Raw genomic sequence first — 22,585 nt, 5'->3', positions numbered from 1 at the left:
CTCCGATATGTAGCTCCTCGAGCTACGTCTTCGTCAACAACCACCTGCTACCCCGTACCTGGAAGACTAGATAGCCAATATACTCTGTCCTGTTACCTGATCGCCCGCACCTACCTGTCCGCCCTGCCTGCCCGTGACATTACGTAGCTCCTTCATTAGGTGCCCGCGATGCCTGCGTCACTGCAACCCCCGATCTTAACCGATTCGACCGAGGAACTGATCGAACACCTACAAGGACACCCTGAACAATGGGTGTCTTACATCTCCGATTCCTACCAAAAGCTGCAACTATTGCACGATAGCAACGTCCGCCTGAACTCCTGCCTAGAAATGCAGGAAGCCGAGACCCAACGCGCCCGCGCCGAAACGGACCGTGTCCGCGACAAGGCGCAGGCCGACATTCTGGCCATGGCCATGGAAAAGGCCTCCGCCATAACCTCCCGGGATGCCGCTTTCGCCGAATTAGAGAAAACACGGTCCGAACTGAAGGAAGTTCGGACCGTAACGCTACCCACGGTACACATAACCACCCCCGCCCCAACTACCAACACGCCTGTTGAACCCCTTATGGTTACTCCTATGGGAACGACTCCGCCGCCTGCTTCCGAACATCCCGCCTCCGCCCGCCTTTCTGAACGACTTCCAGACCCCGATAAATTTACGGGCGCCCGCTCCGACCTCCGCCGCTTCGCCACCCAAATCCGGGGGAAAATGACCTCAAACAAAGACCGCTTCCCCAACCCCGAATCACGCCTGATTTATGTAGCCGGTCGACTGTCCGGTAAAGCGTACAACCTGATCCTGCCCAAAATGGTCGGAGGCACACCCCAATTCGGAGATTATACGGATCTCCTCCAATACCTAGAGGAGGCATTCGGGGACCCCGACCACGTCCAAAACGCACAAAACAAATTATACGCCCTGAAGCAGCGGAACGTAGATTTCGCCGAGTATCTGTCGGAGTTCCAACGCCTGTCTCTGGAAGGAGAAATGCCGGAGGATGCCCTCCCCCCTCTTCTATTCCAGGGAATATCGGAAGAGCTCCAGGACATGCTCCTCCACAACCCCGCCCCATCCCGCCAGTACCACGAATTTACCCGACACCTGCAAAGCTTGGATAACCGCTACCGCCAGCACCAGCAGTATAAAAACAGACAGACACGTACCCCTCGGACCGCAGCGCCCCCCGCGCGCGCGGCCCCCCGGACCCAAACCGACATACCGCGGGCCGCCCCCAAGCCAAACGCGGAATTTCCGTTTAACGACCCCATGGACCTAAGCAGCCAACGCCGCCACAACCGCAAAGAAAATATGCTATGCTACCGCTGTGGATCCCAAGAACATTTTGTTGCCAAATGCCCAGAACCGGATACCCGCCGCACGCGGCTGCACCAGGCCGGAATCGAACGATCCAGGTCCAGGTCCAGGTCCCCGCGCCAAATACAAACCAAACTCCCTAAAAACCCCCGCCGCGGCTCGGACGCCAGCCGCTCCAGCAGCCGAAGTTCGAAAAACGGAGCCCGCCTGGGATAAGTCGCCCCCAGGCCGCCAAGGCCGCGCATAGACCGCCGGCGATCCGCATCTCTGCCGCCGCCGTTCACGGGTTCCCCGTTGAAGAGGAATATAACCAACGATCCGACCTGATGATCCTGCCTGCCGAACTGACAGTGGGGGGCCAAAACCTCCCAACCTATGCCCTCACCGATTGCGGTGCGGAAGGAAAATGCTTCCTCGACCAAGGATGGGCCGAAGAACGCCAACTACAAATGTATCCGCTGCGAAACCCATTCGACATCGAAGTATTCGACGGAAGGACCGCCGAAAGTGGGAAGTGCACCCATTATGTCCGAGGACAATTGAGAATCAAGGACCACATCCAGAAAAACGCGCTGTTTTTCGTTACACAGCTAGCCCATTACCCCATTGTGTTAGGAATGCCTTGGCTAAAGCAGCACGACCCAACGATTGGATTCGCGTCACACGTTATTACGTTTGACAGCGACTATTGCCGCCGACACTGCAATATGCCCGACAAACCGGAGAAGGTTAAAGCTTTACACGCCGTACCAAAAAAAAGCCGCCCCCAGTACCAGGCTGACCGACCGCCGTCCCTCCGCGAAATGGATATCGCCCCTATCTCCCTGCAAGCCGCGAGCATGTACGCCCGCCGCCGATCCTGCCGACTGTACGCCGTAACCTTGAAACAGATTGATGAGGTCCTAGCCGCCGACCCCCAAAATAGGAACGGGCCGACCCTGCCCGAAACAATCCGGGAATTCGCGGACGTATTTTCCCCGCAAGAAGCCGAGAAGCTGCCCCCACACCGACCGTCCGACCACCATATCCCGCTTATAGAAGGAAAAACGCCGCCGTTCGGCCCCCTGTACGCCATGTCCCGCGAAGAGCTGATAGCCCTTAAGGAATGGCTGACCGCAGAGTTGAAAAAAGGGTTTATCAGACCCAGTTCGTCATCCGTCGCCTCGCCCGTTTTGTTCGTGAAGAAGCAGGGAGGAGGGTTGAGGTTTTGCGTGGATTACCGCGCGCTGAATAACATTACCGTAAAAGACCGTTACCCGCTGCCGCTAGTCCGAGAGACCCTGAACAACCTGGCCGGCATGAAATTCTTCTCGAAAATCGATATCGTTTCCGCTTTTAACAATATTCGGATTAAAAAGGGGGAAGAATACCTGACGGCATTCCGCACGAGATTCGGCTTATACGAGAGCCTAGTCATGCCTTTCGGGCTAACGGGAGCCCCCGCGACGTTCCAGAGATATATAAACGACTCCCTGCGCGAATACTTAGACGTATTTTGTACAGCCTACCTGGACGACATTTTGATTTATAGCCGCACCCGAACAGAACACGAAGAACATTTGAAACTCGTACTGGAAGCCCTGAGGAAAGCCGGGCTATACGCCAACGCCGCGAAGTGCGAATTCTTCGTGACGGAAACCAAGTTCCTGGGCCTGCTGGTCGGCGTCGAAGGCGTAAAAATGGACCCTGAAAAAATCACCGCTGTCCTGGACTGGCAAACACCCAAAAAGCTTACTGACGTACAAGCATTTTTGGGGTTTGGCAACTTTTACCGGCGCTTTATCCGAGATTTCTCAAAGATCGTAGCCCCTTTGACGAGATTGACCAAGAAAGACGTCGCATTCGAATGGAATAGCGCCTGCGAAACCGCCTTCCGACTGCTGAAGAGAAAGTTTACCGAAGCCCCCGTACTGGCGCACTTCGATTGGGAAAAGGATGTGATCCTGGAGACCGACGCTTCCGATTATGTTTCTGCGGGAATATTGTCACAATACGGCGACGACGGAATACTCCGCCCCGTCGCGTTCTTTTCGAAAAAACACACAGCTACCGAATGCAATTACGAGATTTACGACAAAGAATTGCTAGCCATTATCCGCTGTTTTGAAGAATGGCGCCCGGAACTCGAAGGGACGTCGTCCCCGGTCCAAATAATTACGGACCACCGCAACCTGGAATATTTCACGACGACGAAAATGCTCAACCGCCGACAAGCCCGATGGGCCGAATTCCTGTCAAGATTTAATTTCCGTATCACCTACCGACCCGGGAAACAAGGAGCGAAGCCCGACGCACTAACCAGGAGGTCAGAGGATATGCCTGAGGAGGGGGATGAACGACTTAAGCACCAAACACAAGTCGTACTGAAAGAACACAATTTACCTGCCCGCCCCACCCGGTTACAACCCATAATCCGCCAAAACAAACCCCTATTGCCAAGACACCTGATAGAGCTACTAGACGCCGGATACGAATCCGACCCGATAACGCAATCTGCCCTAGAAGCGTTGAGGACAGGCGCCGACCGCCACCCCAAGCTGCAATTGGCCGAATGCGAAGAACGATCCGGCTATTTGTATTACCGCAATAGACTGTACGTACCCGATTCGAATAATCTGAAAGCCGAGATCCTGCGCCGCTGCCACGACTCCCCCGTCGCCGGTCACCCCGGCAAAGCAAAAACCTACGACCTGCTGTCCCGAGAATATTACTGGCCCGGAATGCTACATTACGTATCATTATGGGTAAAGAAATGCCAGACCTGCCGCCGAATCAACCCGTCCCGCGAAGGCCACCAGGGCCTCCTGCGACCCCTGCCCACTCCTGAACGCTCATGGCAACACCTGTCGATGGATTTTATCACACATTTGCCGCAAAGCAACGGCCACGACGCCATCCTAGTGGTCGTAGACCGCCTGACTAAGATGAGACACTTCGTCCCTTGTAAAGGGACCTGCAATGCCGAGGACACCGCCAACCTGTACCTACACCACGTATGGAAACTACACGGGTTGCCCCTGACGATAGTTTCGGATAGAGGCACCCAATTCGTGTCGAAGTTTTGGAAACACCTGACAACCCGTTTGAAAATCGACAGCCTGCTATCCACTGCTCACCACCCCGAGACTGACGGACAGACCGAGCGTTTTAACGCGTCCCTGGAACAATATTTGAGAGCTTATGTGGCCTACCTGCAAGATGATTGGGAAAGTTGGCTTCCCCTCGCCGAATTCACAGCCAACTCCCACAAGTCCGAGACCACCGGAACCTCCCCGTTTTACGCGACTTACGGATTCCATCCCCGCATGGGATTCGAGCCGGTACCCCTGAACCAGCCTTTGCCCGCCCAGCGGGATGCCGAAAAGCTAGCCGCCCGAATGGAAGCCATTCTGGAACAAGCCCGCGCCGAAATGACCGCCGCCCAAGCCCGTTACGAAGAACAGGCGAACCGACACCGTACCCCGGCCCGCCGGCTTACCGTCGGCCAATATGTATGGTTAGACGCACGGAACATCCAGACCGCCCGCCCGCAGAAGAAACTGGATTGGAAGAACTTGGGACCCTTCCGAATTTCTGAAGTGATTAGCCCGTACGCCTACCGTTTGGACCTGCCGTCGTCTATGAGAGTACACCCTGTTTTCAATATAAACCGACTAAAACCTGCTGACGTTGAGCCCCTGCCGGGCCAACAACCTGCACCGCCACCCCATTTGGAAGTGGAAGGTGAGAGAGAATACGAAGTCGAAGAGATCCTCGACTCCTTTTGGGAAACCCGCGGCCGAGGAGGCCGCCGGCTGAAATATATCGTCCGTTGGGCTGGATATAGCGAACCCACGACTGAACCTGCCGATTACCTGGAAAACGCTGCTCAATTGGTAAAGAATTTCCACCGTCGATACCCCCATAAGCCCGGGCCCCGGCCGTGACGGAGCTCGGCCTGGAAGGGGGGAATACTGTCACAGACCTGAAGGACAGCCACTGGGCTGTCGCTTAGTCATGACCCCTGTCACGTGAAGGCGCGAGGGCCGAGCGCCTCGCGCGCGTATATCTACGCGAAATCTCTGCAGTCTCCGATATGTAGCTCCTCGAGCTACGTCTTCGTCAACAACCACCTGCTACCCCGTACCTGGAAGACTAGATAGCCAATATACTCTGTCCTGTTACCTGATCGCCCGCACCTACCTGTCCGCCCTGCCTGCCCGTGACAAGCGGGCGGTTTTTATTATTAATTAATATTAAAAATTAAATTTTCGTTGCATATATTATGCAATTTAATAAATTTAATATATATCCCGATTTATAATACGTAATATTTGCGGCCAATTTAATGCGTTAATTACGTATATCGTTTTATAATCTAATTTAAATAAATTAATACGGCCGTTAGCGTAAAAAATACCCGGAATTGCGATTTACCAAATAATAACCCGTCGAAATTATTTATTTTAATTGGGAATAATAAATTGATTTTATGGAAATTTGGTATCGCCGTACGGCGGTTTGTGCGGTAAAATTTGGAATTACGGTTTTAACGGTTTAAAACGTTAATAAATGCGGTATTAAAATCGGTATAAAAAATAGCCGGATATCGGTATTGGTTGTGTTAATAATAATGGTGCTAACAGGGGATATAGGGGTAAACCCTAGGTGCGGCGTGGTAAATAACCAGTGCTAAAAGCGCTAAATAATAGGTAGAAATGCACTATAATTTTGGTACTGATAAATAATTGGTTGGGGGAGATTTTGCTTTATTTCCCTTACATACTCTCCGACATCGAAGTGGGGGTCCGCACGCCAGAAAAGGTTCCGGTGCCGCGAATGAATTTCCGAAAAACTAATTTGTATGGGTTTTTGAAAAAACACCCTCATTTGCATACAAACCATCTCTGGGTTTGCATTTAAACGTTGACTTGGTGAAATTTTTAACCCGGTACAGGGTAGCTGACTCGCAGGTGCAGGGTGGGTATTAAACCCGGTACAGGGTAGCTAACCCCACTCGCTGACCTTTAAATTGCATTCCTGCATTAACAAAGTAACGGAATTCCACCATTCCCCACTCCACTTCGGCACTAAATAAAATTGGCTATATACAAATAAAAGTGGGCTTATTACATGCAAAATAATGCATATAATTAACAATATCCGCTGCGAAACCCATTCGACATCGAAATATTCGACGGAAGGACCGCCGAAAGTGGGAAGTGCACCCATTATGTCCGAGGACAATTGAAAATCAAGGACCACATCCAGAAAAACGCGCTGTTCTTCGTTACACAGCTAGCCCATTACCCCATTGTGCTAGGAATACCTTAGCTAAAGCAGCACAATCCAACGATTGGATTCGCGTCACACGTTATTACGTTTAACAGCGACTATTACCGCCGACACTGCAATATGCCCGACAAACCGGAGAAAGTTAAAACTTTACACGCCGTACCAAAAAAAAACCGCCCCCAGTACCAGGCTGACCGACCGCCGTCCCTCCGCGAAATGGATATCGCCCCTATCTCCCTGCAAACCGCGAGCATGTACGCCCGCCGCCGATCCTGCCGACTGTACGCCGTAACCTTAAAACAAATTAATAAGGTCCTAGCCGCCGACCCCCAAAATAGAAACGGGCCGACCCTGCCCGAAACAATCCGGGAATTCGCGGACGTATTTTCCCCGCAAGAAACCGAGAAACTGCCCCCACACCGACCGTCCGACCACCATATCCCGCTTATAGAAGGAAAAACGCCGCCGTTCGGCCCCCTGTACGCCATGTCCCGCGAAAAGCTAATAGCCCTTAAGGAATGGCTGACCGCAAAGTTGAAAAAAGGGTTTATCAGACCCAGTTCGTCATCCGTCGCCTCGCCCGTTTTGTTCGTAAAGAAGCAGGGAGGAGGGTTGAGGTTTTGCGTGGATTACCGCGCGCTAAATAATATTACCGTAAAAGACCGTTACCCGCTGCCGCTAGTCCGAGAAACCCTGAACAACCTGGCCGGTATAAAATTCTTCTCGAAAATCGATATCGTTTCCGCTTTTAACAATATTTGGATTAAAAAGGGGGAAGAATACCTAACGGCATTCCGCACGAGATTCGGTTTATACGAGAGCCTAATTATACCTTTCGGGCTAACGGGAGCCCCCGCGACGTTCCAGAAATATATAAACAACTCCCTGCGCGAATATTTAGACGTATTTTGTACAGTTTACCTGGACGACATTTTGATTTATAGCCGCACCCGAACAGAATACGAAGAACATTTGAAACTCGTACTGGAAGCCCTGAGGAAAGCCGGGCTATACGCCAACGCCGCGAAGTGCGAATTCTTCGTGACGGAAACCAAGTTCCTGGGCCTGCTGGTCGGCGTCGAAGGCGTAAAAATGGACCTTGAAAAAATCACCGCTGTCCTGGACTGGCAAACACCCAAAAAGCTTACTAACGTACAAATATTTTTGGGGTTTAGCAACTTTTACCGGCGCTTTATCCGAGATTTCTCAAAAATCGTAACCCCTTTGACGAGATTAACCAAGAAAGACGTCGCATTCGAATGGAATAGCGCCTGCGAAACCGCCTTCCGACTGCTAAAGAGAAAGTTTACCGAAACCCCCGTACTGGCGCACTTCGATTGGGAAAAGAATGTGATCCTGGAGACCGACGTTTCCAATTATATTTCTGCGGGAATATTGTCACAATACGGCGACGACGGAATATTCCGCCCCGTCGCGTTCTTTTCGAAAAAACACACAGCTACCGAATGCAATTACGAGATTTACGATAAAGAATTGCTAGCCATTATCCGCTGTTTTAAAGAATGGCGCCCGGAACTCGAAAGGACGTCGTCCCCGGTCCAAATAATTACGGACCACCGCAACCTGGAATATTTCACGACGACGAAAATGCTTAACCGCCGACAAACCCGATGGGCCGAATTCCTGTCAAGATTTAATTTCCGTATCACTTACCGACCCGGGAAACAAGAAGCGAAACCCGACGCACTAACCAGGAGGTCAGAGGATATACCTGAGGAGGGGGATAAACGATTTAAGTACCAAACACAAGTTGTACTGAAAGAATACAATTTACCTGCCCGCCCCACCCGGTTACAACCCATAATCCGCCAAAACAAACCCCTATTACCAAAACACCTAATAAAACTACTAGACGCCGGATACGAATCCGACCCGATAACGCAATTTGCCCTAGAAACGTTGAGGACAGGCGCCGACCGCCACCCCAAGCTGCAATTGGCCGAATGCGAAGAACGATCCGGCTATTTGTATTACCGTAATAAATTGTACGTACCCGATTCGAATAATTTGAAAACCGAGATTTTGCGCCGCTGCCACAACTCCCCCGTCGCCGGTCACCCCGGCAAAGCAAAAACCTACGACCTGCTGTCCCGAGAATATTACTGGCCCGGAATACTACATTACATATTATTATGGGTAAAGAAATGCCAGACCTGCCGCCGAATCAACCCGTCCCGCGAAGGCCACCAGGGCCTCCTGCGACCCCTGCCCACTCCTGAACGCTTATGGCAACACCTGTCGATGGATTTTATCACACATTTGCCGCAAAGCAACGGCCACGACGCCATCCTAGTGGTTGTAAACCGCCTGACTAAAATGAAACACTTCGTCCCTTGTAAAGGGACCTGCAATGCCGAGGACACCGCCAACCTGTACCTATACCACGTATGGAAACTACACGGGTTGCCCCTGACAATAGTTTCGGATAGAGGCACCCAATTCGTGTCGAAATTTTGGAAACACCTGACAACCCGTTTGAAAATCGACAGCCTGCTATCCACTGCTCACCACCCCGAGACTGACGGACAGACCGAGCGTTTTAACGCGTCCCTGGAACAATATTTGAGAGTTTATGTGGCCTACCTGCAAGATGATTGGGAAAGTTGGCTTCCCCTCGCCGAATTCACAGCCAACTCCCACAAGTCCGAGACCACCGGAACCTCCCCGTTTTACGCGACTTACGGATTCCATCCCCGCATGGGATTCGAGCCGGTACCCCTAAACCAGCCTTTGCCCGCCCAGCGGGATGCCGAAAAGCTAGCCGCCCGAATGGAAGCCATTCTGGAACAAACCCGCGCCGAAATAACCGCCGCCCAAACCCGTTACGAAGAACAGGCGAACCGACACCGTACCCCGGCCCGCCGGCTTACCGTCGGCCAATATATATGGTTAGACGCACGGAACATCCAGACCGCCCGCCCGCAGAAGAAACTGGATTGGAAGAACTTGGGACCCTTCCGAATTTCTAAAGTGATTAGCCCGTACGCCTACCGTTTGGACCTGCCGTCGTCTATGAGAGTACACCCTGTTTTCAATATAAACCGACTAAAACCTGCTGACGTTGAGCCCCTGCCGGGCCAACAACCTGCACCGCCACCCCATTTGGAAGTGGAAGGTGAGAGAGAATACGAAGTCGAAGAGATCCTCGACTCCTTTTGGGAAACCCGCGGCCGAGGAGGCCGCCGGCTGAAATATATCGTCCGTTGGGCTGGATATAGCGAACCCACGACTGAACCTGCCGATTACCTGGAAAACGCTGCTCAATTGGTAAAGAATTTCCACCGTCGATACCCCCATAAGCCCGGGCCCCGGCCGTGACGGAGCTCGGCCTGGAAGGGGGGAATACTGTCACAGACCTGAAGGACAGCCACTGGGCTGTCGCTTAGTCATGACCCCTGTCACGTGAAGGCGCGAGGGCCGAGCGCCTCGCGCGCGTATATCTACGCGAAATCTCTGCAGTCTCCGATATGTAGCTCCTCGAGCTACGTCTTCGTCAACAACCACCTGCTACCCTGTACCTGGAAGACTAGATAGCCAATATACTCTGTCCTGTTACCTGATCGCCCGCACCTACCTGTCCGCCCTGCCTGCCCGTGACAACCATTAATTATACCCTTTCCCCGTTAATTTTAAAATACGAAACCGTTTAAAAACTGTTTTTCGCCATTAATATCGGATGGTAAAAAAAATAAATTGGAAATACCCGGGTCGTTTTGTAACCGTTTAAACGACCGGAAAAGGGCAATTAAACCAAAATTCCAAAACTAAATATTTACAGCGCAATTTACGGTTTCAATTTATTTGCAAATTTTAACCTTTTTCGTGGATATAATATTTACGAACGTAAATTGAACTTTTATAAATTATTTTATTAGCGATCTGCTAACAAATTTGCTGGCCCACGGTTTTTTCGAAAATCAAGGTTTTGTAACCCCCTTTTTGAGGGGGCCCACAACGAACAGCCCCCAAGTAGTACCTATGTAATTCATTGCATTTTGTCATGTTAAAGTTCGGGCTATTTCCCCCGGTAAGCGCTTGGACCATGTCAAACTCAAAGAAGGCTGCCTGCTGACCACCGTAGAGCTCAGTAGTGCCCTGTTCATCTCTTTTGCATCTGTACTTCGGACGAAAGTTACCGTGCGTCAAAAGAATATGAGCTATTTTTCATTTAAAGCTTTGTTTGCGACTGAGAAGGTTTTTTAAGACGCCAAATATTGCCTCGTTGGGCCGAGCAGAAAGAAGGAGAAGGGAAACAACCTCCAGAAGGTAAGGAATGTCAAAATATCCTCGAAGGGGAAGGGGGCAAGAATCTGCAACCGTTAAATCAGCCAGCCTACTATTCACGTCACTAAAACTTGCAAGCTTGGTCAAAATTGGACATGCAGACGGCGACCGGGAGGTTGAGGTTGTATCTAATACCAATAGTCCCTACATTCCTCGGCCGGCTTGGATACGTGCCCGACGTGAACATATGTTCCTGAAGAAACATTGCTTCAATAGCCACTACACGGAGGCAGCATTTGCCCTAGCCATTGGATTGTTCGATAGACTACCCAAAGGTACGAGACCTTGGCTGGTAAAACTATTCGCTCGTATTTACCCCCAAGTAAAGACATCCAAGAGAAATTCATCGCATCATGACGTGGTGTCAGCACGAACAAAAAAGACGACTACACGTCCAGAAGTTCAAGAAAGTTATGAAAACATGACACGGCATAAATCATCGTGTTAAGCCAGATCGTCGTATTAAAAAAGATAGTGTATGTGTGTGTTTGCTGATGCCGACAGATGCCTTGTAAACTGCCTTCATGAGATTGGCATTCGCTCTTTTCCAACAGCAAAGCCCATTTGTTGCTTAAGATCCCACCGAGGATGGAGGAGCAGCCGGCGAATTCGGCGAGCTGCCCATCACAACGTGCTTGTTCCACTCATAGACGCGGTTCATACCACGACCGGAGCCCGAGAGCCCTGCCAGGCTCGAGTCTGACGGCTTCTCCTGTTCGTCCTCAAGGTAAGGGGCCTCGTTCTGATGATGGCGTCTGGATGTCGTGGGAGTCGACACCGAGTCACTCTTTTGCCGCTGGCGCCTACGGCTACTGCTCCTGCTTGGCGAATGGCTTTCACCACCATCCGCAGCATGCTTCTCGCCGTTTTGCGCATGGCGGCGGCTCCGTCGTCCAGGACCTCCAGCCGGTCCCAAATCTGAAGACCGGGTGCTACGTGAGTTATTGCTGCCGAAAATTTCATCGTCCATCGTATGCCTCCTCGGCATACTTGCAAAGGGGGGGCCCGGGGCGACAGAAATGGCTGGGTGTGGGACAGGACCCATGGGCATATGTGTCATCATGGGAATCGATGGCGTCGGGTGCAGTGGCATACCAACTGAAACCACAGGGGAGGCGTAAGGATACATGGGTGGATGTTGGGAGCGAGGAGGAGTGCGCGGGTGTTGATGGGCAGGGGATGCCAATGGCACATGATGATGCATAGGTGTCGAAGGATGATGGAGCGAAACTATCGATGGAGCAGGCACCGGTCCATGGAGCATAGGTCCCGGGTGAACGGCCAGAGGCGCACTAGAGGCAATGGCGTAAGGTACAGTCAAATCATAGCTATGCCTGGATTCCGGGTTGAAGCGGTCAGCCATGCGCCTTTCCACAGACGATCGCCTCGTTCGCGCCTTGTTGACACTTGACACATAATCGCCGGACCGACTGTGCCTCTCTGATTCCGGGGGAGGGGAAGGAGCCGCCCGTGGAGCCTGTGCCGCTCGTACAAGGTGGCGTTCAGGCAGCTCTGACATTCGAGCAGATGCTGAAGGCGCAATGGGCACGGCTGGCGGTGGCATGGGTACCGGAGGCGGAACGGCGCTTGTGGTGTGAGGCAAAGAACGTGAATATGGCGCGTTAGGCGAGTGCTCTCGCTGTCGAGTCCTTGGAGAATCATATGGCCAGTGCGGATCTGCCTGACGTTCCTGTAGACATCGCGGTGACACCTGAACCTGAGGTGGCACTGGGACTGGCGGGTACGAGTGTGCGTACATTGGTTCGTCCAGGTGCGCGGGGGGCTGCGATGAAGAATATTTTGGTGGATAAGGCAATGAGTCAAAGGCGGGAGACATGGATGCCCTATGGTTCGATCGCGGCGGGGAAGCGTCATGGTAGTCGTTCGGTGGCGGGGCAATGGGCACAGCGGGAGGCGGTACTGGCTGGGCACTTGAATTATTGCTGTACGCCGGAGCCAAGGCATAGAATTCAGAATTAGAATGATCCTGTGGTGGTAGCGGAGCGGCGACGGGTACCATAGTTCCGAGACGAGAATGTGTCAGTGCTGTAGACTGAGGCGATTTCATCGCTTCTGATGCTTCATCAGCGTAGTATTTAGCAATCGTCCCTTCCGGACAGGGTGAGCCTCGAAGCCTACGCTTGAGGTCCTCACCTTGCCTGTCGTGCATTGACGTTATCAGATCCTCGTCGTCTTGGTCTTTGACAGGGACTCGTGATCCAAGTTTCTCACGCTCGCGGTATGCGCGGCTGTCGCGAGATCCAGGGGAGCCATAAGAATCAAGGTTTGAGCGGGTAGACTTCTCGAATGTTGGTGATTCCGGCGGCGAATAAACCCCGATAGGCTGCTGGCAATACTCCGTGTCCCTGATGTCTGATCTCTTTACCTGATGAGACGATGATTCGGGAGGATGCTCGTCCCGCTCCGTTGCCAAGTGGCCATGCTCTCCTCTTCGAGGCACTGGAGGACAATTGCACCTCTTGAATGGGGTTCCACACATATAGCAGATCCTTGCCCTGCAGCGACCACAAATGCCGTACTTGTGTCCATCCTCCGTATGGTGAACATCATCGGGTTTGATTCTCTTATCGCAGTGCTGAGGAGGCCCATTGTCGCGAAACTAAAGTTCTCAATTAGCTGGATATCCACCTAATCAACAGGAGACTCGCCCAAGCTGCGAGTGCTGTTGGTATGGAATTATTCATTAGTCTCTTGTTACAAGCAATCGGGGGTTTGACCAAAAGCCAAAGATTAGATTACTTACAAACTAGTGCTGTTACTTCTCCGACGACAAAGAACCAAAAACGCCAGAATCAAACGAGTTCAAATTCTTACATTCCTCGAAAGGGAAGACCCAGTATCAGAACCGTCTGTGACGTAGACTGGTCTTTGTGGCTGTAAGATGTGAGGCTGGTCAGGGTGATAATGCCCCCTATCGAAAGAACCCAAACTGTCAGCATCCTCCTTTTCCTGAGTTGAATTGAGGCTGCATTTGGGGGCGTTCAGAGATGTGGGCTTTTTGCCCGTACCTTCTAGAATCAGGGCTAGAACCAAACTCTTCGTCAAATTCAGGAGTCCGCCTCTGGTTTCTATGAGGCGTGTAATAGTGATCTTTTCCATGCGAAAACGATTCGACCACGGGCTGCATGCGTCGTCTCGAGTGAGAAGCGACACGGCCCGATCTACGATCGTCCTCCTCCTCTGGTATTACGTCGTCATGGGGGAGATGCCGTCGCTGACTCCTCTTGGGTTGATACCGACCAGGCAGAGCGTCCCGGGAACCTGCGCGACGCTCGCGCCTTTCGTAATGACCCGTAGAGGACGTGGAACCATCACTGTCGCTGTCAGGTTCGGTGAGCGATGTCGCCGGGGACCCAGGGACTGATTGGAAGGGATGCGACCGAGGGCTTTGGTCGCGCCGCGAGCCACTCCGGCGACTGTCTGATCTGGAAATTTCATCCTCCAAGAAGGACCTCCGCTGCGAGTGTGGTGCCGTTGAGGACCTCGTCAAGCTAGGAACGTGGGGTTCCTGAGGGCGCGCGCTGTACATTGCCGGTTGGTGGTGGTGCGATGTCCGAGAGCTTGTCTTGTGTCGACGACGAGGAGAGGGGATGAGGGCGAGATCTGAGCTATGTAGAGGTTCCTCCCCCATGAGCGGGCGAGGCTGACGGTCGAAAATCGGGCCATCCATCTCTCCCCAATCAACGCGGTAGGGCCGGCTGGACGACAGGCCGTGACGGCGATCGTCACTGTAATCGGGCACACGAAAATCACCGGGTGGCCTATCCCCTCTCGCTTGGCTAGAGCGAAAGCTTCTGTCTGCTTCGTGTGCGGCGGCGTTCGCCATAGGTGCCCATGGTTGGCCCTGAGAGGGCGATTCGATTTCAGTGATGCGGGAGTTGGCCGTGTCTGTTTGTTGTTGCTTGCTGCGAGGGGCCAAAGGCGGAAAGGCTCCCACCACCATCACCCACTTTGGCTGGTCAACTCGACAGGTCGTTTGACAGCTGGAGTTGCCTGACTGGTTGAACCTGTGCTAAGCTGCATAGAGGCACTTGAATCTGATTGGGTCGAGATGCAGCTTTGTGCATGATCCGCCCATGCAGTGTGGGTGAGTGAGAGCACCTATGCTGCAGCCCCAGTCGAGGCGCATCCACCCCAATCGTGTCGGCAGGTCGAATTGACTGCGAGCTACTAGCTTCCATGTCTATGCACAGTAGTCTGGTCCTAGTTCGACTAGCTTGGGCTGGTAGCTTCGGGAGCCACCTTCCATTGCTACCGCCCGTCGCAAATAAAATAAAAATAAAAACAAAAGTCCAAAACTCCGTTTGTAGAATGAGACAAACAGCAAAAGACACGTATGTTGGGCGGCGGCGTGTGACGGCCGCCTGCACTACGTTGAATGAAATGCTATTTGTTTCTGTTGTTTATCGTTGGAGTTGGAGTTCAAGAAGAAAAAAAAAAGCAAGGGAGCCGACCGAAATGCGACCCAATTGCGACGAGGTGGGGAACTAGCAGATAGGTAAGGAAGGTACCGTACGAAACAGCGACCAGTACATGCATTCTATGGTACGCCAGTCAGGCCAGTGTAGGTACTTAAACCACGTTACTACTGCTTGCCACCTTTTACCTCGGTTTATTTAGTTGCTCATGACTATACCTAGGTATGCTGCTTTAATCACCTGCCCGGATGGCCAAGAACCAAGGCACATTATCATGCTCTACAATAGAGAGAAGAACTTGCGTTGGTTGGTTGGGTACTCGCCTCAATGAATGTGTAAACGGGCCAACAAAGGTCGGCACTCACATCAGCCCTGTACCCAAGCCTGAAATTGCTTCTTTTATTGGTATTCCCAGTGTTGGTAACCCATTTGACGCCCAAATAAGTAGTAGGATTGGCCGAACCCAAGTAGCAGAAAGAAGCAAAGTCTAACCCCACTTGCGCATATCGTTCAGGGGTATGAGTGTACTTTACTTACTGTACTTCCGCAGGTACTGGGTAATTTTAAAGCCGCAAGCTGTTGAAGGTATCAGGTACATACCTAGTTAATTACCTACGTACCTTGATACATACCTTACCTACCTCTGGTACTGTAGCTGGTGAGGGGATAGATACCGCCCGCCCGCTTTGACCTGCGACCTTCGGGCGCGATTTGATTGGTCCTTGACAGGTCCATACCAAAAACATACCATACCAGGTGGGTACAAATAGCGCGGTTGAATATTTACACTGCGAATCAAGCTCCGAGGGGGATGTTCAGCATCACACTACCTATTAGACCAATTCTACATACCTAGTAATGTTACAATGTGAAAATAAGAAAAAGGATTTTAATTAAGAAATTAAAATAATATACTGATGTGTAAAAGTATGTAGCACACCCTCTTAGTTAAAGGATCGCATGCTAAGTGATTCGCTTGAGCACGTGAGATAATGCAGGCGCGACCCGTCAGTCTGAACCTTTTTCACGTGACTGAATCATGTGTCATGCTCAGTTGAGTGCGGGGTTATTGCGACGTCGCAGCATCGATGTCTAGGTATTCTCCTGCACCTGCCGTACTGATACAGATGCGGATGTTCATGATCGCACCCGATGAATGTCTTTTTTTCTTGCTTTTATAGCATAGTAAGTACACCCTCTTCGTGGCCCCCAAAATTCTCGGGAGTACAAACCTGATGAGAACGGGAAGTTTTAGGCGAAAAGAGACGAAGGTGTCCTCTGAACCCAGCTCGTACCCGTCAGTGTGGTGTCGGGTATGCAGTGCTACTGTCTCGAAAGTCCTGACAGTGCTGCTTTCCCGAACGGCTGGCGATGAGTGTAAAAGGCCTCGTTTCATCGTAAGCAAATATGGCCCGGAACGTTGCAGACAAAATGGCAAACAAACAGGCAGGGGAGCGCCACCAATACCATCCATGTTATTTCGATCCAGATGAGCGCATCGAAGTTTCGCGAAAACAGATGGCCAAAACTCCCTTGTTTCTCGGCTTGTCCCAAGTCGGCATGCAAACAAGCTACAGTACCGATTCCTCAACGGATGCAATCCATGCCTTTTGCAAAGGGACATTGTTTCACATCCTAGCCCTGAAATATCAAGAATTGAATCGCCAGAATGAATTGACGCAAGCTGCATATAACAATAAGCGACTCTGTTCAAGTTTCTTGAAGGCAACCAAATGCCGAGATAGTAAATGGGTTTTCAGCTCGACGGGAAAATACTCCCGTGTGCGGTCAATGGGTATATATATTAACAAAAAAGAATAACGGAAAGCGCAATCCCCTTGCAATAATTCCTCTGGGCGTGCGAGCAGACTACACCCAGTGCAAGTCATTATAATCCCAAGTGTGCGCCAGGCTAGTGTTGAGACTTCGATGCTTACACAACCAAAATACTGCCCATGTGGTAAAGAGTAGCGAAAGAAGAAAAAAAAAGTTTCAGCGCTGAATATTTCCCGTGATTCGAACATAGCCACAATGTTTGCAACTGCCCAGGCAGGAAAGAGAAAAATAAAACAGCATTTGAAAGTAGTTGTGGCTGGATCACCAAGCTTGGCCCCCATCAGCAAGGAAAAAAAGCCGCGCGGATAGCTGTAATTAGCCTCTCCAGATAGACCAAGATAAGTTCATTTAATGGCTCAAACGGGAAACTTGGAGGCGTTGATGCAAGAGGTAAGATGTGATTTCAGCCATTTTGGGCAACTTTTATCATCTCTGGCCAAGCTGTCGCACCTTGGACTGTTTTGAGCGGCGAGGCGGTCCGCGAACCCTTTTAACCGTACCAATGAGCGCCACACCATATCCCAATGTAAAGAGGCCGCCACATATGATGATTGAAGTCCCTTAGCTCGCCGAGTACTTGATACGGCCGAATCTGGATGCGATTTAAAGACGGGGACCCGAATGGTAGTAGATCCACAGGTACTTTCGCAAAGTATCAAAGCGCGTGCTGACGGACAGTATCTCCGAAGTATAGATTCCGGAAAAGGCATTGTCTGATCTCGCGCGCATACACTATTCCTGAGCGAACCGCTTGCTGGCGAGCGCGTGTTCCTTGGGAAAGGTATCTTCGGGTTGACGTAACTCTATCGGGGAGAAATCTTTTTTGCCCTTGCTCAGCCGTGCTTGATAAGGTGTGACTTGGCCATAAACCGGAGTGCATCTCCAGGGACCTGTTCACTGCCCGGCTTGGCCATATTACGGGGGCACCGGGATGAATTGGCGCTATGCTAGTCGTGGGGAGCAAAGCCGCCCCCGGTGGCAAGTACGACACGGAGCCAATCCTGAATGTGGTGCAGAGGGGCGAATTGTGCCTACCCACTCATGAGGAAAGCTCGCCTCCTGACCTCTGCTTCTTTGAGAATGTCCGCAGCCAAGCTAAGACTGGGCGCAAGGACGGCGTACCGCTCTATCTCGATAATCACCTCGCTTAGAATCTGATCCAGTGTTTCCCTGTGGGGAACCACGGTGGACAATATACTAGAAAGCGATGGTGACATAGTTGCGCCCATGACAAGGAGCGTCTGAGACACAATAGACAAGGCTCCTTGCCAAAGGTAGGGGATGTGTCCCGCATGGCTGAAAAGGTGAGATAATAGTGTCAGATAAATCCTCAAAAGTCGAAGCGTGGGGAAAATAGTGGACGAGGGAGGGGAGTTTCGGGAATAAATTGTTCCGGTTGGGGAGAAGGAACTTGATACTTACTGTGCTGCTATGTGCTCCAACTGCCTGATCGAAGCCTCCAAACACTTGTGACAGCTGTCTCTCACCGCTGGGTCCAAAACGGCTTGCTCGTTGTCGAGTACCGCAAGAATGTAGGGCCGATATATGATCGTCCTGCAGGCGAAGAAACGTAGTCGTAGCACGGTTTGAACTGGGTCCGGGAGCATGGTTCGTGTGAAAGGGAACTGCAAAGGCAGCGGGAGGCTCTCATACCACTGCGTGAGCTGGAAATCGAGCTCTGCCACAACAGGCTCTAGGCTAGTGGTAGAGGCCATTGAATCCTTCGAATAGATAAGGTTGCTGACGCGGTTGAGCAACCTTCGAAGCGCGATCTCGGCGAGAAAATACCACAGGTCATCGCGGCCAACTGCTTCGTTCTCATCGCCCTCAAAGCCTCCAGGAAGACCAACATTCTCTTCGAACTGGACAACGCCAGAGTGGGGTAAGTCCAGCTCAGCCAGGAGATCACTCTCGAACAATAACGAGTTCCAGTAGATGCGCTCGGTGAGTTCTCGTTGATCCGAAGGCACTCTGCTCGGCGACATCAAAAGAAGCTGTAGCTTGGTGCTGGTTGTGCAGAGGAGGTTCCATGCCTCAAGAGGTCGAACCAAGTAGAAGAGGTAGGCGGCGGCAAGCAGATGAGACTGCGCAGCCAAGACGCTGTTGGATGTCATCATACCGGGCAGTAGAGCCCAAGCAGCGGTGAAGTACTGCAGGCCCGGCGGGTCTTCATGTGGCACAATCCGGGATATGCTGCCCTTCAAACTCGCTTGCCCGAGTGCTAACACCAGGAGAACAATACAGCTTTCGGGACCTTCTCTGAAACCATTGGACAAAGCGATGCGGTAATGACTCCTCCAAGTATAAGGATTCACGCAGGCGTACCAAACATTGACTCGCTCGAAGTACGCTTCAATATAGGCTGCGGTGTTGGATAAATCGACGCAAGGGGTTTTGGTTAGGGAGTGTAGGGGCTCCCTTGCCATCTCGAGCTGAAGTAAGATCTGCGGGTCATAGGGCCTCGATACGAGTTCTCGTATCAGGGGCCATTGTAGGAGATGCAGTGCCGCATTGGTGTGCACCTTTGGCATCGTCGAAATGTTGGGAGCAGTTGCCCACTGGCTCAATGCAGCATTGGGCATGACCGAGAGAAATGGACCACCAGTTAGAATGCCATCCGCACTGAGATGTCCAGTTCCATTGCTCAGGTTCGGCGAACCTCCCAGACCGATGCCATTTGGTGGCAGGGTCATCTGCAGCATGCTTTCGATACGGTTGAGGCGCTCCAAAATCAGTTTGTCACCTGCGTCAAGCTTAATCCCAGGCTCACGGTAAACGCAGTCGGCACCGAGCTCCAGGCAGAGCTTGCATTTCGGTTTGGTGCCATCGCACCGAGATTTGCGGGAGCGACATACTTCACACTACATATGCAAGGGGTTCTGGTCAGTCTCAGGCGTCCATACTTGTGGCGGTATTCTGATGGCAAGAGAAAAAAAAATGTCCCCGCGACGGGAGTGCACAACGTACGGCGATTGTTGCTCGTCGCCTCGGATAGTCAACACCAGCGTCCGTGTTTCTCCTTTTCAGAGGGTTTGACCCTTCATCACTAGAAACCTTCTGCAGCCCATTAGGATCTCCTAGCCTGCCGTCCCCAGAAAAATCAGCCCGCTGAGAGGCGCCGGCCTTGAGAGCGGATCCGAGAATGCTATCGCGGCTGAAGCTCGGGGTGCGTTGGCTTTTGACGGTTGCAGGCGACTTCAGGGCGCTTGGAGGGTTGGAAGTGTTTAGCTGTGAAGTCGGTATATCGATGTTGAACGTATCCCGAGATGGGAGAGGAAATCCTCTGCCATTACTGACTGCTGGTGCCGAATGACCGTTTAATATCGTAGGCGGCGACTCGCCTGTCGACGATGGCGACATGACGGCGCAATCGACTTCAATTGGGTACAGATGCCAAGACTCTGGGAAGCCTTCAACGTGCCTGCTTGATTGAAGCTGATGTTTTTCTTGGTACACCGGCGGCTATAAATCGGCTGTGAATAGAAACTTATTGCCAACGGCCGTGCACGATTCGGAGTTTCTGTCATGAGGCGCCGAAAGGCCTTGCAGCGGGACTCGGAAAATGCGCCGAGGTAAAAGAAGGAGGGGAAACAGGGTCAAATAAAAATAATGAAAATGTAAAAAGGGTATTTTTCTGTAGAAGACAGTAGAAAAACCTTTCCGCGCGCGTATACAAAAAAAAAATTAGCTTAATGTTTTCGACTATGCAGATAGGATGGCTACTCTTCAGCGCATCTGGACGACGATGAAGGTCTTGAACAGCTGAAGATGGCAAGAGACCATGAACAGAAGGAAGGTAACCTCTCGTGAAGCAGTGGGGTCACATCCGATTTTAAGAGAGTAGGAGGATCCTCGTAGGGATCTTCGGGGAAATGGGGTTGGAGATGAGCCAAATCCATCCGGAGAATCTCATTTTGGCCTTATTTGAGGTGTGCCTGGGCGTCGGGCGGACACGCGCAAGCGGCGAAAGCCCACTCACAGTACCGACCGGACTGGTCCCTGAAATGGATGTTTTGCCCTTCTCGTTCCATTGTGTGGAGTAAGGTCCTCCAAGGTAAGGTAGCGCAAGCCAAGTGACTAGGTGACCAGGCACTCACTTCACTCACAGGCAGGTACCAAACGGCGGCAACAGCCTAGATGCGAACTGGACTGTACGTAACTAACTGGGGGAAGCGTCCGGGGTACACCCCCAAGAACAGGACAAGTAAAAATGCAGCCAGGGCCCCCCCTCGACCAAAGGGAAATTCGAGTCGAGTCTGGGTCCTTGCCGAGACCTATCCCTGCGGAAGCGGCGAGCTCGGGTAGGTGATGGAGGTGGAGGTGGTGGCAGGGGACAGGCCAAGTGGTCATCCGAGAGGCCGCGGGCCAGTCAGAGTTGGTATGCTGGATTGAACTGACTGGTGTCCACACATTTTGATTCCGTCCCGCGACCGGCTTCTGCTGTACTGTACTGTACTGTACTGTATACAGTTGGGCCCTTGCAAGAGATTCAATACCGCATAAACTTGATTTACTGAAATCGACCAAATACGGCAGAGAGGAGCCCCGGGTAGGGCAATCTGGGTGTATAGATCCAGTAGGGATACTTTTGTGAGATTAAATTCATGCATTTTTGACACCAGGCGGTTTGAATCCCCAATGGCGTGGCCCAGCCTTGCACAAGCCCGTAGATATCCCGGCTGCCGTGTGTGTCAATCGTCAGCCGTAGGTATAGTGGTAAACTCCACTTGGTGTGGGTCCCGACCGTTCCTTGGTGATCATCGTTCCTTTCTCGTCTTTTTTTTTTGGTCCTATTTTCTTCTTTATTTTTCTTATTTCATTAACCTACTTGGGTAGCTTTTTTCACTTTTCATTTTATCTCATTTTTCTTATTGTCTTTTTTTACTATGGTACCGTAAATACCATCTTTCCCGCGCGTCAACGGTGGACTAGGTCCATCCAGTCAGATAACGCAAAATTGCGACCAGCGTACTTTTTACCTCGTTGGTCTCCACTAGGGAATTGGAGTTCATTGCAGCTTCGCTTAGCAAACCGCAGCAACACCACCACCACCCTTTCGAGGCACAACACAAAAAGAAAAAAGAAAAAAAAAAGACGGGATGAAGACCCAAGAAAGGCAGGCAGACTCAAGAACATAGAATGTTGGCCACTTGCCCACCGCCTATATGCACCGCGGGGGCCGATCGCTACCGTCATGTAGTTGCAAACATGACATATAATCGATCATTGATGGTCAGTCATGTGCTACGAAGTAAAAAGACAGATCTTTGGTAAGGTAGCTTGCGCAATAAAATAAGGGACTGGCTGCACCCCACGGTACTCTGCAATATGTATCAATTGATTACCTGCAGACGCTACCGACATGGTAATTGAACAAACAGAACTCGCCTTACGGATGGATGACAGACCCTCGC

At 51.6% G+C, this 22,585-nt stretch overlaps 4 protein-coding genes across 4 annotated transcripts; all 4 read right to left on the bottom strand.

The window, feature by feature from the left end:
• Positions 1-5,960: 5,960 nt before the first annotated feature.
• On the bottom strand, positions 5,961-6,423 carry MGG_15763 (uncharacterized protein; the record flags this gene model as incomplete). The annotated part of the gene is made up of 3 exons (XM_003714688.1): positions 5,961-6,019; positions 6,083-6,151; positions 6,309-6,423. Coding segments are annotated over 3 exons (243 nt in total), but the record flags the coding sequence as incomplete, so codon positions are not given.
• A 5,044-nt stretch (positions 6,424-11,467) lies between these two features.
• Positions 11,468-12,025, bottom strand: MGG_11155 (uncharacterized protein; the record flags this gene model as incomplete). The annotated part of the gene is made up of 1 exon (XM_003714687.1): positions 11,468-12,025. One exon carries the CDS (start codon positions 12,023-12,025, stop codon positions 11,468-11,470), a length of 558 nt encoding a protein of 185 aa, XP_003714735.1.
• Positions 12,026-14,103: 2,078 nt separating this feature from the next.
• MGG_11156 (uncharacterized protein) lies at positions 14,104-16,476 on the bottom strand (the record flags this gene model as incomplete). Its single annotated transcript, XM_003714686.1, has 5 exons — positions 14,104-14,231; positions 14,566-14,866; positions 15,429-15,457; positions 15,873-15,911; positions 16,455-16,476. 5 exons carry the CDS (start codon positions 16,474-16,476, stop codon positions 14,104-14,106), a joined length of 519 nt encoding a protein of 172 aa, XP_003714734.1.
• Positions 16,477-16,943: 467 nt separating this feature from the next.
• Positions 16,944-21,096, bottom strand: MGG_01734 (C6 zinc finger domain-containing protein). Its single transcript, XM_003714685.1, has 3 exons — positions 20,139-21,096; positions 18,594-20,032; positions 16,944-18,467 (listed from the first exon to the last, which is right to left on the bottom strand). The coding sequence occupies exons 1-3, from the start codon at positions 20,529-20,531 to the stop codon at positions 18,203-18,205; spliced, it is 2,097 nt and encodes a 698-aa protein (XP_003714733.1). The 5' UTR covers positions 20,532-21,096; the 3' UTR covers positions 16,944-18,202.
• Between the last annotated feature and the right edge of the window lie 1,489 nt (positions 21,097-22,585).

The sequence above is a fragment of the Pyricularia oryzae genome, chromosome 2 (genome assembly GCF_000002495.2).
Source record: "Pyricularia oryzae 70-15 chromosome 2, whole genome shotgun sequence".
NCBI classification, from domain to species: domain Eukaryota; kingdom Fungi; phylum Ascomycota; class Sordariomycetes; order Magnaporthales; family Pyriculariaceae; genus Pyricularia; species Pyricularia oryzae.
This window is presented reverse-complemented; position numbering and strand designations above follow the sequence as displayed.